This window comes from Stylophora pistillata, chromosome 4, assembly GCF_964205215.1.
Source record: "Stylophora pistillata chromosome 4, jaStyPist1.2, whole genome shotgun sequence".
Classification (NCBI taxonomy): Eukaryota; Metazoa; Cnidaria; class Anthozoa; order Scleractinia; family Pocilloporidae; genus Stylophora; species Stylophora pistillata.
In genome coordinates this window covers 37867683-37892807 of record NC_142522.1, presented here as the reverse complement: position 1 = coordinate 37892807, position 25125 = coordinate 37867683, and the positions used below count along the sequence as shown (strand labels likewise).

Genomic DNA, 25125 nt, shown 5'->3' with positions numbered 1-25125 from the left:
AATTAATTGTCATACAGGACGAGCTGATTCACACTCACCAAGCCATGTCAATAGCTCTTCGAGGTCATAGAAGAACTAAGGAGGTAGAAGATGGAATGAATCGAGTGGGAGAGTGTGTGAAAAAGGTCGATTTGGGAGAGGCTCCTCTAGAAAAACTGAAGATCCCGAAGAACGAGGGTAATGGGTTGAATATTCCCCAGTCAAGCTTCGAAACGCAGAGCTTTAGAAAGTATCTTGTGCCTACAACAGGCGAAAAGACATCATTCTGACATTAGATAAATCAGTTGAAAACAGACAATCAATCCTTTAATCACCTTCCAAGTTTTCATTGGTTGGTTTGTTTTGTCAGTCCATCCGGTCAGTAAAGCGCCAGTCTGAAAAGTCTGTTCGTTTTTTCCTCTGTCCCTTTGTCGGGAATCCAGTCAATCAATATATTGATCAATCGGTCGGACTGTTCTATTCGTAGAAGTGCTCACTTGGTATTTCTACACAAAAAGAGAAAGAAAAGGGAAAATGAAGAAATTAACTTACTTATGTGAGTAACAAGATTGGCAAGGATTGATTTTACAATCAAGGATTGATTTTACAATCATCGACTTTAGGCATTGCGTAAGTAAGGAAATTCACTGCTCTTTAAGGACCTGCCCTTTTTTTGAACTTAATTTATTTAGATCCTTTTCGTATACTTCTAAAATCTCCTTTATCAATTAATAAATTCTACGTACCCAGAAATCCGGCCAGTTTTAAACCAGGGCTGAAGATAAACTCATAATTAATACGGAGTTGAAACACAGACTGCATCCTACGGACTACCTACGAAACAAAGACCTGGGTACAAAATACGTATACAGCAAAGTTTTCTGGTTGCTCTCCAAGGCCTTTGCAGCGATCTGTTCTTTTTTTAGACCCACTCCATGTTTTACAACCATTGCATAGTCCACAGCTAGGCGGTGTGCGCACTCTGATTGCGTTGCATCATGTTTTTTTCTTCGCGTTGGTGTCCAATTCGTTCACCTCTCATCATCATGGGAAAGGACAGACCGGTCTTTGATGCGACGTCTGACGATCGTCGACGTGCGTTCAAGTTTTTTAGGGCGAACTTTCGCGACTTTTGTATTATGGAAGACTACGTGGATCCTACTTAAGTTGTTGACAGCAATGAGTATTGGATTGCTGCGAAGCGGCCAAAAGTTATGGCTGCTCTTAGACGAGCGTTTCCCCCAGCAGAATGGGACGTCATGACCGTTACCATCGATGCTCAAATTGCAGATGGGGACAAAGGGCATCCTGCGAGATGGTTGACCCAGCTTTCGCAACACTACCTCGGCGAAGAACCTATTATTCAAAGTACTCATAACTTTCTTCGTTTACTCAAACAGGAACCGGGTATGAGCGTTCAAGCCTTGCACACGCTCGTTCGCCTCGAGTATCAAAAATGCAATTTCCCCACACAAGTGGATGATCGCCTTCAAAGAGATATTTTCATCATTGGTCTAAACGAAACTTTTAAAAAATTTCGCAGTGATGTCATTTCTCGAGAAGACATGTCGACACTCACTTTCGCTCAAGTAATTTCTTAGGCTCGTGATTTTGAGGCTGGACTCAACACGGAATCCGCTATCACCAAACACCAGCTGGAAGAAATGGTCCATAAAGTCCCCTCTGCTGGCAATAAGACACCACATCGCTTACCCCGACGTCAACCCCATGGTCAGCCTGGCGTGATTTCCTCCTCATCTTGTCAATGGTGTGGAAAGGCTACGCACTCAGCCAGGCGAGACTGCCCTGCAGCAAATACTACTTGCCATCGTTGTGGCAAAAGGGGCCACTGGCAGCAAGTTTGTCGCTCCTCCTCTTCAGCGAATACCGTATCAGAATCACTGGAAGCCCATCCTGTTAACTCACAATCTGCATGCGTCATCACTCAAGAGGTCCTTCATGTGCACTCCACACCTAAAGGTATATTTATTGACCTAGACCTAGACCCAGCATCCTCCAGCCCCCACCGACTTCGCTTCCAACTTGACACCGGATGCTCCTGCAACACCATCCATACCAGTGATCTTCAGCAACTGCCACAAGCTAAGATCGAGCCTTCCACAGTCCGTCTCCTTGATTATTCCAAGAATGTCATCCCCACACAGGGGCACACTGCTTTACACTGCACCCATCGTGGCAAATCTTATGACATAGTGGTTCAAGTCATCACAACTCAGACCTATTACGCTCCCCTACTAGGTCTCTCTGACTGCACACGGATGGGAATTCTTAAGTATGACGTCGACACTATTCAGAAACTCGAGGCGACCCCAAGACCTACTTTACCACCTCTTGGTGAGTTGACATTTAGTTCTATAAAATTAGTCTATCCTCACCTTTTCGAGGGTCTAGGAGAACTGGGAGAGCCCTATTCATTAACTCTTGACCCTACCGTAAGACCCACTCAAGCCGCACCTCACTGTTATGCTACTCCCAAACTTCCAATCATCAAGGAAGCATTAGACAAACTGGTAGACTCAGGCCAACTGGTGCGTGTGAATGACCCAACCCCTTGGATCTCCAATATGGTGGTTCGTGAGCGTCCAGCCTCAGCCACAAAACCTGCCAAAGTCCGTATTTGCCTAGACCCTTCGCAAACCATCAACAAAGCCATTATCAGGCCTGTATACCCCATTCCCACCCTAGAGGAAAACATTCACCATCTACATCGAGCTAAAGTCTTCTCCACGTTTGACCTAAAGGACGCTTTCCAAACTATTAGATTAACAGACCAATCTTCTCGGCTGACCACAATGCATACTCCCTGGGGCCGCTACGTTGGACTCGTCTCCCTTTCGGAATCAGTTCCGCGCCCGAGGAGTTCCAGCGGAGACTTCACGATGTTCTGTGTGGCATTGAGGGAGTAATTAACATTGCAGATGATATTTGTGTAGTTGGTCGCTGCGCATCATTAGCCTCGGCTCTGGTTGATCATGACCGTTCTGTTTTGGAACTCCTAGAGCGTCTTTCAGAACAAAATCTGAGACTCAATCCAGAGAAAGTTAAATTTAAAACAGATGCTGTCCCGTTCATGGGTCATGTCCTCACTTCTGAGGGTCTCAAGCCTAGTGCGGACATTGTCTCTGCCATCCTTGACATGCCTTGTCCTGAAGACAAAGCTGCTACCCGCCACTTCATAGGGAAAATCAATTACCTCTCCAAGTTCTGTCCTCACCTCAGCGAAATAGTTGGTCCACTACGTGAACTTACTCGCTTCAATCAGGCCCTCTTATGGGCTGACCAGCACACAGAGGCTTTCACTAAAGCAAAAGATTCAGTTGCTAAAGCTCCATGTCTTCGTTATTTTGATGGACACTCTCCCGTAGTACTTCAGGTTGATGACTCCGACTATGGCCTGGGAGCTGCCTTACTCCAGCCAACCTCTTCGTCTTCAAACTCAAATGACATCCAATGGCAACCAGTTGCTTTTAGCTCCAGCTCCCTCACTCCCACTGAACAACGTTATGCTCAGATTGAGAAAGAGGCACTAGCTATTGTCCATGGATTCCACACGTTTGATCAATTTCTTTTTGGCAAGGCTGACATAACTGTCCAGAGTGATCATAAGCCTCTTGAAACCATTTTATAGAAACCTCTTGCATCTGCACCACGTCGTCTACAAAGTATGATGCTTTCTCTCCAACGCTACTCGTTTCGTGTAGAGTACCACAAAGGTGTGTCATGACACATAGCTGACACGCTCTCGCGAGCACCTCTGCCTATGACATCTCACAAACAGATGCAGGAAGAGTTTTTGTACCGCAATGAAATAAGATTAAACTCTCCCGACCTGTCTGGCTTTCAGGATGCTACCCTACAGGAGATCAGAGCTGCATCAAGCACAGATCCAGAGCTCACGGCTCTTCGCCCTTTCATTGAGTCAGGTTGGCCAAATGACAAGGCTGCTGTCCCTACCCTTGCGCAACCGTATTGGTCCATTCGTCATGAATGAACTAAGCACGAGAACTTGTTTTTCAAACAGGATCGTGTCATCATACCTCTAGCTCTCCGCCAGAAGATTTTGCACAAGCTTCATGTTGCTCATCGAGGAACAGAGTTCACTCTCCGTCATGCGCGTAGTTGTGTGTATTGGCCTCGTATAAATGATCAGATCACGGAAATGTGCAAAACCAGCGTTATCTGTGCTCGGTATCCTCATCAGCATGCTCGGGAACCATTACAACCCTACTTGCATAGAGTGATGGCAGAGCAAGCCCAAAATGACGGAAATCGCCAAAAAACACAACGGAAACACAAAGAATGCGTAATTTTTATTAATCTAGCGAGTAAAATGTTCATATTTTGGAATATTTAGTGTTTTAAATGGACCATATTTTGTTCCCCATACTATTCCTTATAACGCATTCAAATCCTCAACAGTTGCTCGCGTAACCTAACACCGCATCACACAACGCGTGACGCTTTCATGAAATAATCCTTCGCTTTTGCTCGAGACGTGACCTTGGGATGCCTGTGGTGGATCTAAGTACAAAATTCAGTTACAATTTGAAGTTTACGTAGTCTCCTTCACAGCCGCTCGGGCCGGAGTCACGCAACGCTCCTCGTCCCCACGCGGCTGCTTCAAACCGACATACATTCCATTCTCTTTGTGTTGCGCTTTTGTTTGCTCGGACCAATGAAATAGTTGTCATTGTATACGCTGCACCAATCACACGAGAGGTCGTGTTTTCTTTCGCGGGAAAACCCTTGCGGCATCCAACGTGCTATGGAAGAGACGCCTAAGAAGATTGTGCAAAGCAATAAGTGTTTTATTTGTTCATCTATCCCTACCAGTAAAAATAAGATCTATATATTTGGTAAGACGTCCACTGATTTAGCTGGACTAATTCGATCGTCGCTGGAATTTGACGTAAATAAATACCACAAGGACAGTAATTTGTTTGTTTGCCGACAGTGTTTTCAGCAGTTAACTAAATACGAAAGAGCAGCGAAAAAACTGCGAGAAATCAAACAGGAACTGCTGTCTGCTTTTAGAAATAGAGAGCAACTGAGGGAAAAAAGACTTGGACGCGATGAAAACAGAGACGATCCGGAGACGATCAACAGTGGAGATGTGCGAGTGAGTGCTGCAAAGAGTCTCCGGTTCTCTACGGAAACTTCACATGTTTATTCCGATCCTGCCGCTTGTACTTCTTATGCTACACCGCTGGCTCAGTCCACTCCTGCTCCATCAAGCAGACAGGCATTCCTCTTTACCGGAATTTCACCCATTCAAACCAAGAATAATGCTTTTACTGACAGTCAGGGTGATGTTCAGGGCGATCTTTGCAACGTGTCCACGGGCTTCCATTTGTCAAAACCTGGATGCTCTGATAGCACCATTGTGAAGTTACATGTACATTATCCGAGTAAAAACTTGAACAAAACCCTAGTTGGCTCCCACCAGACTCTTGGTAAGGCATTAGCTCACGGAGTCCCTTCCCAAATCGCTAAGGCTGTCATGAATTGCCCAACAGTGCGAATTCATGTCGTTTCTAGTGTAATAAAAGCTGTATCAAAGGAAGTATCAGGGTTATGCGGCAAGAGCAGGCCGTCATTGCTTAGAAAAACAAGCAAGGAAGATTTGCAGAATTTTGATCTTCAAAAGTTGTGCGAAGAATGGCAAGAAAGGGCTCCAATATTTTACGCGTTCCTGTTGAACAGTGCCAGCCGACCAAAGCCGGCAAACCGTAAAAGCACTTGGTTTGGAAGTGTTGCACTTGCAGGATCGATACTCTTGAAACAAAGAAATCGTGAAATGAACGCAACTGTCGCTGTGATGGGGATTTTGCTGAAGAGCAAAGCTGCTGAGGTAAATTTGATCCCATAACGTCTATACTGTTTTTATCGGGCAGAATCGAAGTGGGTCAGTGGAATCAGAAGGAAGGGGAAGATGATATATTTTTAGAAAATTGAAATACACATGGTTTTCAGTGTAAAATTATGTAAAAAATTGTGTTTTAATTCTATCCTTGGTTAATAGTGTTTTTTGGTTTTAAATTCATCACCAGATATTTAAACTGATAACAAAGGAAACCATAAAGATAAAATTGGAAAACAACACGAACTATTAATATCTCTGTTTTCTTACAATGTTTGTCAACACAGAACCAAATACACTGTACAAGCCAAAACAGTTTCATCTCACAAGGATAAAGTTATTTTTAAAACATTAATTTAGTCTTGCCCCTTGTGTACAGTGAATGGTTGTGTTAACAAACACTCAGGTCATTATTAATAATATTGTTATTGGCACAATTGATTGCCTTAATTGAACTTAACAAGTTCAAACTTTATGTGGCAGTATTTTGGCTTACCTGCAAATAGCCACAGCTACATGTAATCTAGATGGCAAGAGCAAAAAGATCTTATTTCTACACTTACATGCACTTGATATTCTTCTATAATAGGCTACTATTTCCAGGTTCAACAAGCTCAAACTTACTAATTCCAACTCAAGCATACTTAGTAAGCTTGATGAACTGGGGAAGGATCACGATGCAGATCTAATCACTACCAGAGACCAGATTTCAGAAGAAAATACCACCCTAATGAAAGTAAAGGAGAGGATTTCAACAATTAAGGAAAACCTTGGAATGGCTGTAATCACCTCACCTACATTGCTGGCTGCCACACGGGAGGAGCATGAATTGAAAAAGTCTTTTCATCCTGGATTTGTCATATCCTTTGACAACCTTGACTTTCAGGTTAAGAGGAGGAATATGACTAAGGATAACCAGAATCAAGACTACCACTGGGTCAACCACCAAATGGTGGAAAACCGAGTTTCTGGCAACTCCCTTGATGTCAGAAAACCTGATCCTGAAGATATTGTAAATATCTCAAACACCAGGTTTCTTCCCAATTTGTACAATCAGCATAATCAACTTTTGGACTACATAATTTTGACATCAAGAATTTTAGTATCATACTTCGAAGTCTTGAAGCCACTGCAGGATGCCTGCATATTCCACATACCACATATAGACAGTAGGGAGATGTCTCAGAAGTCCAAAAAGGTATGCATTTTATCATTAAATGTTAATTCTTAGGAGTAAAGTAAACTTGGGAATTGTGGGGTCATTACTTTTGAAGTTCTATAAACTTTCATAAAATAATACTAATAGTATCACTGAAACGAACTTATTGTATAAATTAACCCATTTGCTGGCTGGAAAATATAAACCTGTTGTTTGTAATTTCATGCCTCTCAGTTCAAAGTGAATGCTTAATGTCTGTTGGAATGTTTTCTATTACATACAGTTCCTAAGAAAGTGTACACTGTTATCTTTCTCACTAAAATATTGTATTTCCAACTGATGTTTGTTTCTCCCAACAGGTTCCCCTTGGACTTATATTCAAGGATGAGAATGTTAATGAGGACATGCTTGAAATTTTGCAAATGTTCCACACCTATCTCCCCAACTCTAGTGATGCAGCCATTAGAGTGGATGGACAGCTGTTTTCAGGTGACCAGTTGACTGTGGAGAGAGCTGTCAATGTAATAGCTTCAGTGGCAAATGGACTAACACCACAGGATCGCTTGGATGGGATTCACTTGCAACTTGGGGATTGGCATGCCTCAGTGAAATTGCTAAGTGTAAGTGTCTATATTGGTGTACTTGAATTACAGTCAAGTCCATTTAAAACACAATGGAGGACCAATTATTATGATCTGGTATGCACATCAGCAGATATGCTTCACTTCTCATTTTTTACTTACCAAATTGATGAGGGAATATACACCATAAAGGTGAACTTCTGAAATTCAGAGCTATTTGTAAATGAAGAAGCAAATATCCAGATAACTTCTGCTGAACTCTCAGAAAAAGATAATTCCCTAACAACTATTGTTTAAAGCCATGTTTTGTTCATCTTACCTAAATCTTTTATCCAACATCTGGGGTGCTTAGCTCAAAAGCTACATGTGTGGTCCTCTTAATTCACCTTTTTTTTTTTTTACTTAAGGAAATACTCTGTAGACTTCATTTTATCTTAAAGTGTGAATAAAATGAAGTGAACTGAACTATGGCTAAGACTGTAATAGCATGTCTTGACCATGGACAGCATTATTATTTATTTAGGTTATTTGTTTTGTTGTTTTTAGTTGATCTATTCAAGATTCTATAGTGGCTCTTCAGCTGTTGACCAGTGTACCATGTTTGCGGACCGTACAGTGATAAACAGGAGGAATGTTTGCAGTGATGTCAAGTCAGCATACAGGGCAGACAGGGATTTCCTATCAACAGTGTTGAAGTCCAGGGTTATTGCTGCTGCCATGAATGTGTTGGGACTTGAGAACAAAACAGGGAAACCATCCAAGTTTGTTCCTCCTCCCAATATTGAAGACCTCCAGGAATCGAAGAAACTCAAACTGCTGCACGAGCTTGCAGCCAAGGTGGTTGATGGTTTCATTTTTCAAGACAGTAGTCATTTGGTGGACCGCATCCTAACTGCTGAAGAAAAACAGCAGGTGTTGCAACAGCAAGAACTGACAGATGATGACAAGTTTCCAGGTAGGTTTCCTGGATGTAATGCGAAATACAAATACAAGAAGAGGAGGAATAATCATGAACTTTCTCATGATCCACCATTTGTTGCTGAGGAACCTTCTGTTGAGCTTACCACTGCTATGCCTTCACCATCCTTAGACAAACAACACAATGTTGATGATGTCTACAGTTATAACTGTGCTCTCGACTGATGCAATGTTATTTTTCAATTTCCTTGATGCCATAAAGGAAGGTGACGGTGCACGAGTCATGCAGCAGTATAAATACTTTCTTCTCTACTGTAGAGCTGATGAATCAAGAAGCACCAAATATGCACTTGAGATTTTGTACCAGTTCTTCTTAGTTCATGCCTTGTTGTCAAAGAGGGACAGGGAGAGGTTTATTTGGAACCGATTTGTGAACAATCATGGTGTGAAAGGGGGAAATATCCCCCTTGATGAAGACATGGAACACAGTAACAATTTTGTTAAGCAAGGGATAAGAAATTTGGGGCCTAATTTGACAGTCTGCAATTTCGCGAGTGTGCAAAGCAGAGAATGCAACACGCACCATTTTAGACAAACTTGATGGCAGTTTGAACAGACAAACCCACTCAGGCAAGCATCCAGAAGGTTCACCAGATAAAGACATAGAAGAACTTGTCAACAGGGCTGTTGACCTGGATGTTTTCACAGAAACTGATGGGCGACACTACCAAACGTTCAATGACTTTAAGAGGGACAGACTTGAAGACCTGGATCTATCAAGTCTGTATAAATGGATCAACAAGCACAAAAGGAATATCCAATTGGGCTCACGTGCTAGATGAATCATTTTATTGAGGAATCTTTCTTTCAAAGCCCCAATCCTTTCCCCAAGGTATTCCCCAAAGTAGCAGTTTCATGGCTTTGACTTTAGATCAGTAATAATATGCACTTAATGTATGGTTCCCGGGGAAACAGTTTCTGTTTTCCCGAGTCCTTTGTCTTGGGAAACTTCAGAACTAAAGGGAAAACAAACTAACTAGTTTCCCAAGGGACCATACATTAACTGCTGGCTACCTCAACATTTTCCAAAGTCACTTAGGGCTTCATTCCACTCACCCCTTCAATTAATAATATTCGATAAGATATTAGTCCACGCCAGTCCAAGCGGCTGTGAAAGGAGACTAATAAGATCAAGATTTTATTGAAAAAAACAATATATTAGAATGAAGAACACATGATTACTAACATTTTATAAAATTGCAAAATGCAAAGGATCTAATTTGATACAGATCCTAAATTTAGATGTTCCAGTTTCATAGACCCTGGCTTTAGGCCAGCAATGGAAATCCACAACTGTGTGTAGGTGAAAATATGAATTTCTAGTGTGTGTTACCGGTAGGTGCTTGATTAACTTCAACTAAAGTGAAAATGATTGACATAAATTAGATTGGCCACAACACAAGGCCACATAATTATCATCTATATGACAATACTAAGTAAAATCCTCTATTAGAATCTCTCACAAAAAAACAAAACAAACAAACAATATTCTACAATGTTGTAAAAAACCTTTTATTTTGGGGAAAGGGTGGAGAGGTTTAGGGTACTGGAACAATCCAATAATTTACTAATCTTGAATAGGGTCAATTAAATGTCCACTTAATATTAATTACTTATTAATAATACATCATAACACACCAGAAGTTCCTGCAAAAGCTGTAAGCAAATCATTGTCATCATCAACAACGTCTACATCAGATGAATCATTGGGTTGATTGCCAAGGAAAGAACTTGTATCCATCTGGGAAAGTGAAATGTTGTCCATGACCATTTCAAACAGTTCATCGTCAAGTAAAATATCACTCCATTTGCCAAGTTGATCCTCACTAAAAACAACATTGTCGTCATCATCACCATTGACATCATATCAGCATTATTGCTGTTGAGATTTGTGTCATGAAAAGTTTCACTAATTACTTGGACAATCTCTAGTGCATGCCTTTTATGCCAGATTTCCACTGTTCTGTAAACATCAGACATTTCAAATATGTGCTCCAGGTTATCAAGAACCTGTGAAATTTGAAGATCTCCAAATCCTAGCATAAATTGAATGTTGGTCAATGTCCTGAGATTTGCTTTTGCAGCCATGCCTACAAAATCAACCAAGAGTGACTTGTGATACTTTATCAGGCAACTTTTTACATGCTCCCTCTGTAGTGGTCGAATATCTCTTGTCCTGCCTGAACTTGTGCTACTCTTTGCATCTACAGACACAGGATATTGAAGTGAAGTTTTGCATTCTGGCAAACCGCAGTCACAGTTATTAGCGCAATTATCACGGCAGAGATGTTTCAGTAGAGGCCTCTCATTATCATTGTCAGTGTTCCAGAATTGCTTTTCTTCGACAATCAGTTAATTTAATAAACAACTTAATGTCTCCCTCCACGTGATTCAAAAGCATGCCATTATACAACAAAAATGAGCTACTCTGATGGCCATCACGCCCAGCTCTCCCAGTTTCTTGAACAAAGGCTTCAATATTCTTTGATGGCCCATAATGGATGATCCTGTGAACAGCTTTGCAATTGACTCCCATGCCAAATGCTATAGTCGCAACTAAGACCCTTATGATCCCATCCTCGTGCTGGAAGGAGATCAAAATGTTTTTCTTGTTTGAGGCAGGGGTGCATGAATGCAACATCTCTACTAAGAGCAATTTTTGACCAGTGCTTGTCTTCTCGATGAAAAGGTCTTTCCCTAATAGTCCTCTTAGCATTCCATAGATAATCCCACACTGTTTTATGGTCTGACAGTAGATTATGGTCCTGTCACACTTATCTTTTAATTTCCTGTTGTCTTCTACAAGCCACTCAAAGAATAATTCGAGGTCACAATCTTTGTTCATCTTTGTAACTGAATAGGTAAGATTTACCTTGTTTGGACTTTCTTTAATGTCAAATGGATTCTGCATTAGGAGAACTTTTTTGAAGGTGTCTTCAGTTAGCTTTGTTGCTGTTGCAGTTAATGCAACCATTGGGGTATTTGGAGCAAGGGACCGCAACTCATACTGCTTTCCATAGCAATGACGACTTGCAGCTAAATACAGGAATTGCACCGACCTGTGATTGGAAGTTAAAAATAGCATTAGTCACGCTGTTGAGCTCAAGAGACTTGTAGATCACGTAGGCATTTGTGGTCGAAAGTTATGTTAGCATTAAAAATCTTTCCTCTTTTCGAGTCAAGTAAACACAAACTTTTATATTGTCGCTGGAAGAGAAATTTTCGGGTCAAATCTACTTCGTTAAAGGGGTAAATTTATGCCGTGGATTCGCTACCTACCGTTCGTTAATCATGGTCGAAAATTCACCACTGAAACAGCAATAATATTTGTTTTCGCTTCAGTATTGAGCACTTTTCGTTCGTTTCGTTTCCTGCGAAAGTTTCGAAAAAAGAGAATTTTCAAGGTTTCTAAACAGCGGTATCTCATTAATTAAATCATGTAATCGACACCGAAATTAAGTATTCTTTCCGGTGCAATTCCTGAATTTAATAGTTGAAAGCGTTAAAGGCAAGAAAAGCACCGGGTCGAAAGCGCGTTCAGAACGGGAGCTGTGGGCAAAATAACTTCGCTAGTGAAGATCTAAGGCTTTGGACTGAAGGAAGAAAGATTATGGCGTTCGGCGTTTCCATTTTTCACCGCTGGAAGTCGACCAATCGGGCCGGTGCAATTCCTGTCTTTAAGACTTGCGTTACAGAAAGGAATTGCACCAAGAGCGTAACGTTTGCAAATAGAACATATCACACAGCGAGTCAATTAACGAACGAAAACTGCTCGATACTGAAGCGAAAACAAATTTTATTGCTGTTTCAGTGGTGAATTCTCGACCATGGATAACGAACCGTAGGTTGCAAATCCACGCCATAAATTTACCCCTTACCGAAGTAGATTTGCAGACCCGAAAATTTCTCTTCTTGCGATAATATAAAAGTTTATGTTTATTTGATTTGAAAAAAGGAAAGATTTTTAATGCTAACATAACTTTCGACCACAAATGCCGACGTGATCTACAAGTCTCTTGAGCTCAAGAGCGTGACTAATGCTATTTTTAACTTCGAATCACAGGTCGGTGCAATTCCTTTATTTAGCTGCAAGTGCAATGACGAAACGCAGCCATCTTGTTGCTTTGGGATGTCCCCCTGTAAAAGAAAAACCAATAACCATCAAAAATTTAAACTGCAGCAAAACAATGAAAAGGATGGTATTTGATCAATTTGCATTGCAAAGCAAGATTAAAATTTTATAAGTGGAGTGCTAAGCAGAAACTTTAAACATATATATATACAGACTTCACTTCGTCGATGGCCAAAGCACATAATGTTTTGGAATACACAGAATTTCCAAGCATTGTTCTCCACCGTTCGTTTTGAATCCAAGCTTCTGGGGAGCCAAAGACAACAGAAATCTTTCCCTTTTCTATCAAAGTCGCCTCTTCTTCAGTGTAAGAGCTAATGTTTGCCGCTGTAACTCCCTTGCCTCTCAAATATTCCACTTGATCATCCACTAGAGTGAGCAAAGGCGACACAACAACACAAATGTGGCCTAGCTGACTTGATACGTGGTCGATGACTAACGGCAAAGCTTGAAAAATCAGAGATTTTCCGAAGCCAGTCGGAAAATTAACGAAAATATCCTTTTTCCTTTCAATTAACTTCGATATTGCTAATTGCTGATGCGAATTTAAAGCCTGTATGCCGAATTTTGACGCTACAAGATCGAAAGCTTCTTCGAGATCCGTCATTATCTGATCCATAAAAGGAGCCAGGTGATTGGTTGAAATTTAAGGCGCGAACATTCGCAAGAAAATGAAAGCCAAATATTGATTGGTTCATTTCCGAGAAAGGAATGTAGGTCGGTTTGAAGCAGCCGCTTGGGGACGGGGAGCGTTGCGTGACTCCGGCCCGAGCGGCTGCGAAGGAGACTACAGTTTACGCCGAAGGATGGGGTTAGCGGTTCCAACCCACGAGCTAAGATACAAGAGAAAACGAAATGACCAAAAAGGTGTCAGAGGAGTGTGTCGGATTCAAAAAAGCTGTACAGGAAATCGAGGTAGTGATCAACGTTATCAAACAGTTGGCTCTGGAGGAGTAATCAGACATAACATCAATGAACAATGGAAGTGTAAGTATTTTATCGTAACAACTTCCAATATCTTCCCAGAGGATTGCGACCTGAGAAACTACCGCGTAAGCTTTGTAAAATCAAAATCAAAGTTAAAAACATTTCAACTGAGTGACGCCGTTGTTGGTGAAGCAATTTATCGTAATCCGTCGGGATTAGCCGTCATTCCACTCAATTCACGTTCTTCCGTCTTCCGCCACGGTCGTTTGTTGCGAAGGAAGTGTGGAATATTGAGGCATTACTCTTTTGAAGTGGAGCCATTTGACAGTGCGGAAACTTCGGATAGTAAATTCTTAAATGGATTATGTTGTCACTCGGTGGCTGACGATTTAACGACGGACTTATTTGGAGTGAAGCCGCTTGGACTCTCCCAAAACTCTTCGGGGCATTATTCGACACATTTGAACCCTTTACACAATTATGTCCCACTTGGGGCTGCTATTATACGAAGGAATGGGAATAAGTGGAGTGCTGCTGGAGTTTTGAGTTCTTGTAGTTCAGGTGGCGTTTGTTGTCCTGCCTGGCTATCCCGTGAAAACTTTGCAAATTTGCGTAAAGGCTGTTTAGTACAGGATGTTGTTGGAACACAGAATATCCAACCTTCGAAGTCAGGAAGTATAGGAAAAGATGAAGTCAATGTTAACGAAGTTGAAGAAGAACATTGCAGAAATGAGACAGCGAGCGACCATGGTAAGTAAGTGTGAAAAGTTTTGGCATCACTTTACTCCGTATAACCTCATACATGAATTATGCATAGAGTGTTGCAAAGAAACCTTTATATTTAGTCTTTATGAAATGAATGCATAACTAATGTGCGGGGTCATATAGAACTCTTTACCCTCTTATTATCCAACTACACTCCGTAGAGTACAAATAACACCATAGACAAGTACAAATATCACGCGGTATTTGTACTCCAGTGAACTGTTTGTACATGCAGGTTTTCTCGTATCGCGCAAGCGAAGAATTGGATTGAAGTTACGAAAATAAAAATGGTGAACAATTTGAATCATATTTCTGACCAAGAAGAGGCGGAACGGCTGGCAAATATAGATCCAAGTTTATTAGATGAATCGAACTAAGAAAAACAGTTAGACGGAAAACCAGGAAATTTCTTCATTTATTGAAGAAAATAGAAACAGCAAGACGACAATGCGCCAATTCCGTTCCGCTTCGCATACTTTTGTCACGCAGTCTCCCTGTAAATAAATATCCACGAAATTCGCCCTCACAGAATGAACAATTTGGCGTGTTGGATAATCAATAACTTTTAAGACGTTTTGTTGTGTAGTATCACTGTGTATTTTTACCCGTTATTTGTATTTTTACTTGCCCTACCGGCTCGTCAAAATACAGCACAACTTGTAAAAGTACTTAGTTCTTATCAACCGAGCGGGAGGTCTGTATTGGAGAATCTTGACCAAAGTCGCCAGTACAGACCTCACTGCGTTCGGTCTGTACCAGCGACTGAGGTCAAGGTTCTCCCATACAGACCGACCTAGCTCGGTCAATAAGATGTTTACTATATGGCTGTGTCTTACATGCCAATTTTTTACATTCTTTGTACCTTTTTTTCTATACCGGTCTAGATGCCGGTCTAGATGGGAAAATCTAGACCGCTTTCAATATTGAATTGACAGCCAATCAAATTTGTGAATTTGGTAGTTCCCAGTCCTTGTGAGACACAGCCATAGAATAATCAGCAATATTACATAACAAAATGTCTAATTAGATATATTTACTTACTGTCTCCTTTGGGGGAAGCTGACATTCCTGAGTCGTTGGGGGTATTGATTTTTTTTGTCGTAAAAAAGTAAGATATTCTGTCAGATTAAACTACATGTTTTAGGATAGGTACTGGTGAGTCAATAAACCTCACTCTGTAACTGTTAAAATTTTTTCTGTGAAAGGGCACTGAAATGAAACATTTTGCCTAAAACTGGGTTTAATAATTGTATTTACTATTGAGTGTTGCCAGTGCACCCCACTCAAACATCCCAGAGAACCCCACCTGGCTTCATGCAAAAGACAATTTTTCAACATGCAGTAGTTACCAGTTAATGGATTTCCTCAGATCTATTAACTAAGTCCTTTTTTCAGAAGCAGCTATCCCTGCTAAAGATGGCGATAAACTTACTGTGAGCCATGAACGAAAATTAGTACAAGTTGCAGTGACCTGTCATGATTTCTCCAAGTCATCAAGGAAAGCAATAGAAGGTAAATTAATTCCCCTCTGAGGATTAAGCTCAGGTATTGAACAGTGTTTAAAAGCAAGGAAATTCCCACAGCTTAGACAGCAAGCTCAAACTATGTGAAAAAGAATGGACTGATTAAGAAAATGAACTACTTAGTATACAAGGCTAAACTATTTAACAAAGGAGAGTATTCAACTTTAGGCGATTGGTTAGCCACTAGCTTAGCTTATTTTTCAGCTCTATCAAACTTTATGGATATTGACTGTTAAATATTGAGCTTGTTTAACATCCATTTTAAAATTACTGGTGATCCTTGCAATCTAATAATAATGTTCTCAGCAGTGCAATTTATTCATGAATTGCACTACTATTTGCTCTAAATTGCATCTTTTACCAGCCAATAAGAAAGCCATAATGATTGCAATAAAAGAAAACAACCAGTAAGATTTCAAATTTTGTTTAAAATAACCAATCAAATTGTGGGAAAATTAAAGATTAAAAAAGCCATTGTGTGGAAAACTTTTCAGTTTTTGTCCCCAAAGCTCTTCTTTGTGAAACCCTGTATTTGGATGTGTAAATTTTGTGATTTTAAAGTGGATGGGGAGAAGTGATTATTTAAAGTTTGTCGTACAATTTTAGCCTGATGTTTATAATACTTGCCACTTCAAATGAATTTTGAAATCATGTGTATGATTTCAGACCAAATTGCACTCCATTCAATTCAGTGACCATAACTTGTATGTATCCAATAGTTGGTCAACATTATTCTTGGTGAAATCCTAATTCTGACTGGGGTATATACATATAGCTGATTCTAACTAGCACTTGCCAGTGGAATGCTCTCCTACATTGTTTCTAATTATAGACGATAAGCAATGATTGGATGAGGTTGAGCATGATATCATGAATCATCAAAACCAAGGTCTGATTCAGTTATCAGCTGAAGCCAAAGGCTGAGGCAGATTAAATAACTCAAATCAAGCATAAACCAATTTCAATAATAATTGTTTTGTGATACATTGTTTAAACAACCTGCAAAAGAAGACACTTCTCTCTGAGTTTGCAAAAGTTTGAAAACATCACATGGATGGGTGGTAAGGAAACTGGGAAGATTTTGAACTCAAAAAACAAGTAATAGGTACAATATCCACTGCAGATATCTGCTATGGATATCTGCAGCATACATGTAGATCTATATTGCATTTATCGTATCAACTTCATACACTAAGGTATGTTGATTGAATGCTCTCAACCAATTAGATTCTTCATAGTAATAATGTAATAATTGGGAAGTGACAGTCTAATGTATAACTATAATAATATAGTCTTTAATATGTGAGGGTCATGACAATTAATCCTTCAGACATTAGATTTCAGCTTTATGCTCACCTTGGTCTCTGTTTTCAATCTATAGCCATTGGCTTAGCTGGCAAATATCACAACAGTCATCATTAACTAGAACTAACTAAAAGTTCTTCTTATGAGACATTATAGTTGCTAAGAATGGAAATAACACATTAGCTAACCAAAGACTTGCAAAAATGTTAATTACAGTGTTTCGAGCAATTAGGAATGGAAACGTACCTGCAAGTATTTCCGAGTTGTTAACTACACGCAATTCCAATTATAATTTACGTGGTGATGCTATTCTAAAATTACCTAAAGTTAATTCGACAAAGTATGGGATTAAGTCATGGAAATATCAAGCTGCCCGACTATGGAACACTATTCCTAATAATTTGAGGAATATGGATACCTATCGCAGTTTTAAACGTGAACTCAAGGAGCTCGATGTTGAAAGTTTATAGCTCCTATTTTTTATATTAACTTAGCTTTCTTAGTATATAAGTGTTATAGTTTTATAATATTGTAGTTTGTATATACTATATCATTTTAAACACTTTAAAGGCAAAGCAATCTCTTATCGCAATTTATTCTTGTTTTATAAGTTAATAGTTCTATAACTTTAGGCAGTTTCCATAATACTAAATAATTTTTATTTGATTTATTTATCTTTTCTTTTCATTACCTTCTAATCATCATGTTCAGTGCCATTTAAAATAATTATGGTTAATTACCATTCCAGGTTTTTTTTCCTTTTGTTGACCTGGGGCCTTGATAACATAGCTTTAAAATGACAGCTACAAATAATGGCTTCATCTCATGTTCAAGCATATTCATCTCACTTAACCTTTCAATAATTAAACAAAATAAACTGAATGAATTGATATATTAACCACTTAGCAAACCAACTGATTCTGTAATTACTCAATCTAGTCTAAAAAGCAATATTAACCTCCTGCAACTTGAAAATAATAATGAAAAGCAAACTTGATATTTGAATGAGAAAACAATCATTGCACACTCAGTTATGGTGAAACATTCATTTGTCAGTGTTAAATTAATGCCAGTGTCAAATTTTCCCTGTTAAGTTCTCCGGCAGTGCTTGGTACTATATCAATTATTTTCCTTAACTAGATAAATTATCTAGTGCTTTCTTCTGGAAATTTAAAATCATGATGTTTTAATAACTTTGTTTTGGTTATTGTTAGTATCCTACAAAAGAAAGTACTGTAAATCTACAGTTTACCTGAGAACTTATTGTCTTTAATTTGTATGAGTCAAACTAATAATTGCCTAAATTCATTTTAGTTGTGATTAACATCAATTGTATAACTATTTGTGTACTTGTAGATGACAGTCTTGGAATAAGTAATGATCAACACTCAATGAATGAGGAGCAAACAGATGATGCATTAAGAACCCATAGAGATGATGGAGGCAAAACAGAATCAGGGCAACCTAGAGGTGATACAATAAAAAACGAACTTAGTTTTACAAAGTTAGTGTAACTATGCACATTATTTTAAATTACTGGCTGCATATGTTTTTAAAGAAAATGTATTATTAGTCTTGCATGTATCAGCTGCCTGAGTTCCTGAGTCCCTGCTTTGTTAAAGTGTCTGTGTGTGGGGGGGTCGATATAAGGGCAGTTTTGTGGTTTTCCACACTTTTCAGACTTTGCCCAAGCATTTCTATCAACTATGTTGTGCTATTTTGTGCTATGTTGTGTTATTTGGAAGTCATGTTTTTTCTCCCCTGAGTAAATCCTAAGCAAAGAACTCCTGCAATACCTTTTTAAAGGTACATGTAACTGTTTTTGGGGTGGGGGTTTAGAGAAGATTGTTATAGAATGCAAAGTTGAAATCATTTCGATTTCACTGTCTATTTCAATCATTGATAATAAACGTGTTTTTTGTTCAGTAAATGAAAAAAAAACCAGAACCTTCTATTTTTACCTCTACTTTAACTGTTAAAATAATTCACATGTGTTTCAGTATTTGTCAACAATATTGGAGAGTTTCCAAATTTTTGGTGTGTCTGGTAAGATCAGAGTGACTCCCATATTTGGGGGAATGATTTATTGGTTTCGGTTGAAATAAAAGGGGAAATATTTTTTCGTTTCCCTTCAGGTTTTCACAACTTTGTTTTACATTTATGTTGTTCAGATTTTTATGCCCTAGTGGCACGAGCTCAATTGGCTTAAAACAAAGAATTGAACTAAGGTTTCTAAGAGTTTTCAGACCAGTTGTCCTTGATGATTAAAAATAGTTTGTGTACAAACATGACAGTAAACTTTGAACATCTGACCACTCCACTCTTTCTTTTCAACTTTTCTTTTTTTGAAAAAATGATTCAATTAATCACGAAGACCAAGTGATACACATAACGAATCCAAGTTCCCACATATGTCTATTTTATAAGTCTGTAAATTTTTTAATAGTATAATATTGTGCCAAATTTATTTTCAGCTATTAGCTGTAATTTGAAATCTAGATGTACACTTCCTAACTTATTATGCTCTAGTAAGCCTCCAGTGTAAAATATGACAAAGTACAGTGGTTGTTCTTTTAGGTAAGGCAGCATCTCTTTCTCTTTATGTAACTCAACCCATCTTTGTCACCCGTACAATCAGTTTTAACTCATAAAATGCCAAACACGACTTTTTAATGAATGGAGGAATCGGTTACTGTTGGCAATATCATGAACATTTTCGCTGTTTGAAACGACGATGAGCTCAGTAGCAGAAGTTTACTCGGAAAACCATTGATATCACTCAAGATAACATCGACTGCTGATGTTCTCTTGTATCAGGCTAACAACCATCGCCAGCACAAAGTCCACAGTAAAAAAAAAATGTTTAATGAATCACAGACGTTATCAAGATCATATACCTTAAATAAACATTTCAGCGGAATGTGATAGACTAAATGGAGTCAAAAAGCAACGATTCATTTTTGCCGTAACACGAATTCAAGCTCGAGTTCCTTTTAGTACCGGTAAAGCTGTAAATATTGTTTTTGAGTTGTGAACGTACACAGGTCTGCAGCCTTGGGCAGAAGGAAACCCTCATGTCTGTAAAAGTCCACCGTCAAAAGAGCTCTTAAAAGATTTCACATCAACGACTGAAAAATAGGTCATCTTTGAACCTTTTTTTCTTTAATTAGTTACCTCAAACATGTCTTTTTCTTTAACTTACAAAGAGTCAACAACTACCTAAAGAAACCAAAAAACACTAGTTTGGATATATTTTCAAGTTTCATTATACCTTTTTCGTTCTGTGTTGTTTTTAAACACGAAACTTTATATACTATACGAGTGTCAGCTGTGTTTGATTTTTTTTGTTTACCGTACGTAAGTTTACAATCTGAGTGTAAAACCTTCAAAACTCGGACTGTCCATTTCGTTTTCTCTTAGAGGATTTCCGTCTCTCTGCACGATATAATGATGCAAATTAAGGCGCTTGGCATGTTTACAAACCTTTGTTTGATTCTTCTGTTACTACTTGCCGGCTCGCCTATTCAGAAATTTCAATTTCAATTAACGAAAAAAATTTAGACATGGTACAAGTTGGCAGATGGCGCGACAGCCCTTTCAACCAATGACAGCGTGTGTTATATCCGAACTTTATTATAATTTGAAATCGAATGGCGGGAGTCAAACGCATGTGGTACGTGTGGTACTAGGCTCATACTGCCCATGTCCAGCGGTTTTTCCGCCGTGTCTATCTATGTGCGAACGTTTGACGACGATTACAGTGTCAAAATGCAGAGGTGAGGTCCTGGAGAAAAATTTATAAAGCTCGGAAAAAAAAAAATTATCCGAAGAAACCCGACCAGAGTCGTTCAATGATGGAAAGTGTCGGAACAGACCCAGGAGGAATTATACAAAATGTTACAAGTGTCTCACGATAGTTCGCCATTTTGAAAACCGCGACGGGCTTGGGGGAAGGTTTACGGACTTACAAGACACCAGAACATAGTGCCTACGGCCTTCCTAGAAGGAAGGCATAGTAGGCACAAAAGCAATTCGATAATTTGCAATTTTTATTCATTTTACAAACATCATTTGCCATGTAGTTTTCAGGTGTACCTTTTTCGCTCTTACTCCGTTAAAATTACGTACAGTATTTCGTATCGTAAAAAAGAGAGCTTTTAACGTTTTTCGAGCCATTAAAAGATCAACTCAAGCGTAACTGTTATTCTAACTGTTTTTTTCTTTTGTGACCTGTGTCCTGCGACTTGTAAAATACAAATGAATAAAGGCTGATAGTTTCGAAAGAAACTGTTTGGGGCTGCGTCGGTGGGAGTAACGAAATAATTTGGATATATTAACAAAGTTGAAATGGTTAATTGGCCACCGTAACGATTACAAAAGCTGACGTTTCGAGCGTTAGCCCTTCGTCGGAGCGAATGGTAGAGGAGGTAGCGCCGATACAGTCGTCGATGTAGCGACCGTAGAGTTCAGGTTTGGACCCGTTGTATTGGCTGAAAAATTGATGTTCGACAAAACCTACAAAAAGATTGGCATAGCTAGGTCCCATTTTGGTGCCCATGGCTACACCATTGGTTTGCTTGAAGAAGTTGTTTCCGAATGAAAAACAATTGAGTGTGAGCACTAGTTCGGCTAAGCGTAGTAGTGTTTCATATTTAGGTTCCTTAACAGTACGTTGATCAAAAAAAATGTTTAAGGGCCAGAAGGCCTTCGCCATTTGGAATGACAGTGTAAAGGGACGTAATATCCATGGTGAAAAGAAGTTTGTTTGGCCAAGGAAATTAAAGTCTCGAAAAATTTGAAGAGCGTGTTGGCTGTCTTTAATATATGATGGTAAAGTTTTGACGATGGGAGCCATAATTTTGTCTAGAGAGCTGGAGATAAGTTCGGTAGGGAAACTGCAAGCCGAGACAATGGGCCGACCCGGGTTGTTAGGTTTGTGAATTTTAGGTAAAAAGTAAATATGAGAAGTCCTAGGAGTGGTTATGATGAGTTTTTTTGCTGAAGGCCTTTATTCCTTCTTTCTCGTTAACGACACCCCATCGAACAGCCTGCACTCGAGAGATGTCGTATTCTCCAAGAACACGCTTGATAAGGGAAGGAGTGACTCTTTTTGCTTCAAGAACTGGACCAAAATTGCTAGCAGTCAAACGTCCTTTTCTCACCACATGCCACTCTCCACATTCACGTTGCTCTTTCGTGATCTCACAGACTGATTTCACTTGCTGCTCACTTACTTTCAATTTTTCCAACAAGAAATTTGTATCAAGTCCGCTTTCAACAAACTCTCTCGATAAAATGATTTCTTCGACTGTGGAGATCGGCAGACGATTCTCTTTGTCAGGTTCGGGGCTCAAAAGCCATAACATTCCTGTGAACTCGCCGTATCTCTTCAGCTTGTTCCGTAGCCATTCTCTGTCCTCATCTGTAGTTTTTCGTTTTAGGACTTTAGTTTCTTTGGGTGGATACAGATCTTCTACCGTTTTAACCACCTCGGATGCCTTTTGTTTCTTCCACTGACATTCGATGTCAGTTCTACTTAAGTTGTGGTAGCCATGAAGGAACAGAGCTACAGCGTGACTACACTTTGAACCGCCACGAGGGCACTCGCATTCTGTGGAACGTATTTCGTTTTCTTGAAGATATATCTGCGAAGGAAAGAGAAAAAGAAATATAAGCTTACTTTTCAAGATTTCCTTTAAACGAAGATTCGAAATCACTTAATTTAAATAAGTTTTGGTTTGGCGATGTTAACGGATAGACATCGAGTAATAGAAATTTTACACTTACTGTGACTTTATACGTCGTACTTTTCATGCTCGCTTGCACTGACCCTCTGATAATTCCATCACAATAGCAAAAAGATAGAACGTGTCCAGATTGGTAATGGTTTTCGCCACGGTTTAAAGATTTAGGCTCATCTGAGAAGTATTTTGCGAACGATGTTATCGACAACGCCGCCATGTTAAACACATGTGAGTTTGTTTAGATCCAGCAGAAATGCAACCATGGAAACGTGACGTCAGGGCTTCGGTACTCTATTCTTGACGGAGTTTTGGTTGCTGGCAGTGAGGTCTTTGTCGACCTTTTGATAAAAAGAGGTGTCAGAAAGTTGCCGCAAAGCTTCTTTTTGGTAGAGGTCGGTGTGCCAAACAACGACTGAGCCGCCCTTATCGGCCGCTTTGATAACTATGTCTTTGCGTTTTCTAAGACTTTTTAGAGCCGACGACTCTTCAGAAGACTCTTCAAAATTAGAAAATTTGGGAATACGTTTGAAATTGAGTTTGTTGATATCGTGGCGGTATTTTTTGATAAAAAAGTCTAATGGTGCGAATTGGCCCTCTGGGGGAGTCCATTTAGACTTTGGAGTCTGAAGTGTTTCGAAAGTGTCTTTGTTCGAGGTGTTAGAATCATCCTCTTTGTTGTGAAAAAAGGCTTTTAATTGAACGCGGCGAGGGAATTTTTCTACGTCTTGTTTAATTGGGAATTCGTCCGTTGTTTTAGAAATGGGAACGAAATTTAAGCCTCTACTGAGAACGGATTTTTCTGGATCGGAAGGTGAGAGGTTTTCTGGAATGGTAACTACAGTTTTGAGGTTTTCTGGTGATGAGTGGTTAGCGATTTGGGGACCGATAAGTTGGTCAAGTTTTTGGGCCTTAATTTGGTTCAAATGATTGAAAAGTTTCGAATTAGTTTCCTGAATTTTGGCACGGATAGATTGTAATAAAACTGCTGGACAGATTTTGGAAAGTTCAGAGCGGCAATGTAGGATTTGTTCGGTGAGGTGATTACTATTTTGGCACATAGCTCTAATGGTAATTCTCTTGATGTTACGTGAAAAAGAATTTTGGGCGCACTGAATTTGGTGATGGTATTGTTTGGTAAATGAAGATGCATGAAAATTGGAGCGAAAACCCTTGGGAATAACTTTAGAATGAAGGCAACGACCGATGAAGTTTATGTGGCTACAAAACCTAGTTTTGGCGAAAGTGAGAATGGCTAAACGGAATGCTAGATCTTTACTAATAGGGGGAAAAGGGAAAAGATAACTTACGATTTCATGGCGTAGCTCCTTTGTGAGTTTCTTGAGGCTTGGCATGGTCCGCTGTTCTGAATGCTGTGGATTGAAAAATGCTAAGACAAAAGTTAGTAGTCGCAGCAATCAAAATACAAATGAATAAAGGCTGACAGTTTCGAAAGAAACTGTTTGGGGCTGCGTCGGTGGGAGTAACGAAATAATTTGGATATATCAACAAAGTTGAAATGGTAAATTGGCCACCGTAACGATTACAAAAGCTGACGTTTCGAGCGTTAGCCCTTCGTCTCCGAGCGTTAGCCCTTCGCTCCGACGAAGGGCTAACGCTCGAAACGTCAGCTTTTGTAATCGTTACGGTGGCCAATTTACCATTTCAACTTTGTTGATGTATCCAAATTATGACTTGTAAAATAGGCGTGCCGCCCGATTTCGTGCGAGAGCTTTAATTCGGTTTGGCCCGGGTGCCATGGAATAATGTGTCGTCAAGTTGCAACTAAGTGGTCGGAAAAAAAAGACCATCGAAGGTAGAGTACCAGGTTCGGCAGGTTTTAGCATAGCTCCTTGTTTTAAACCAAGAAATTCTGCTTTTTATTCTTGGAAACAGTCAGGTGTGGAATGATCCAAGTACAGCCTCGAGTTTTCCGAAACGACGAGATCCGCTCACGAGATCTTTGTCAGCCACCGTGAGCGTACATGTAGATCCCTAGGGCAGCCAAATAGTAGAATATCCCATGATTTGTTGTTACAACTGAACGTCGCACAGTAGACTATTAATTGAGCTAACCGCCTCCCGGTTAGCTCAATGGATAGAGCGCTGGACTGTAGTGCGGGAGGTCGAGGGTTCGAGCCCCGGCCGGACCAA

General features: G+C 39.7%; 2 protein-coding genes and 2 pseudogenes across 7 annotated transcripts in view; 2 read left to right on the top strand and 2 right to left on the bottom strand.

Annotated features, from left to right (window-relative positions):
• The first annotated feature begins 5411 nt into the window (after positions 1–5411).
• On the top strand, positions 5412–9566 carry LOC148733607 (uncharacterized; annotated as a pseudogene). Its single transcript, XR_015999732.1, has 4 exons — positions 5412–5851; positions 6450–7058; positions 7379–7639; positions 8147–9566. The product of XR_015999732.1 is annotated as an uncharacterized LOC148733607 (transcript).
• Positions 9567–9695: 129 nt separating this feature from the next.
• LOC148733606 (bifunctional 3'-5' exonuclease/ATP-dependent helicase WRN-like) lies at positions 9696–13329 on the bottom strand (annotated as a pseudogene).
• Positions 13330–13509: 180 nt separating this feature from the next.
• LOC111320398 (uncharacterized) overlaps positions 13510–25125 on the top strand; it is a 30713-nt gene continuing 19097 nt past the window's right edge. For 2 of the 5 annotated variants that reach the window (XM_088756099.1, XM_088756098.1), the window contains exons 1-3: positions 13517–14387; positions 15798–15914; positions 18587–18700. In XM_088756099.1, coding sequence (XP_088612225.1) covers positions 13517–14387; positions 15798–15914; positions 18587–18700 — 1102 coding nt within the window. Of the gene's footprint in view, positions 14392–15797; positions 15915–18586; positions 18701–25125 lie in introns of all 5 variants that reach the window. The other 3 variants (XM_088756101.1, XM_088756100.1, XM_088756102.1) reach the window with 3 other exon arrangements.
• Positions 22201–23266, bottom strand: LOC148733605 (uncharacterized). Its single transcript, XM_088756439.1, has 2 exons — positions 23018–23266; positions 22201–22875 (listed from the first exon to the last, which is right to left on the bottom strand). Exons 1-2 carry the CDS (start codon positions 23189–23191, stop codon positions 22201–22203), a joined length of 849 nt encoding a protein of 282 aa, XP_088612565.1. The 5' UTR covers positions 23192–23266.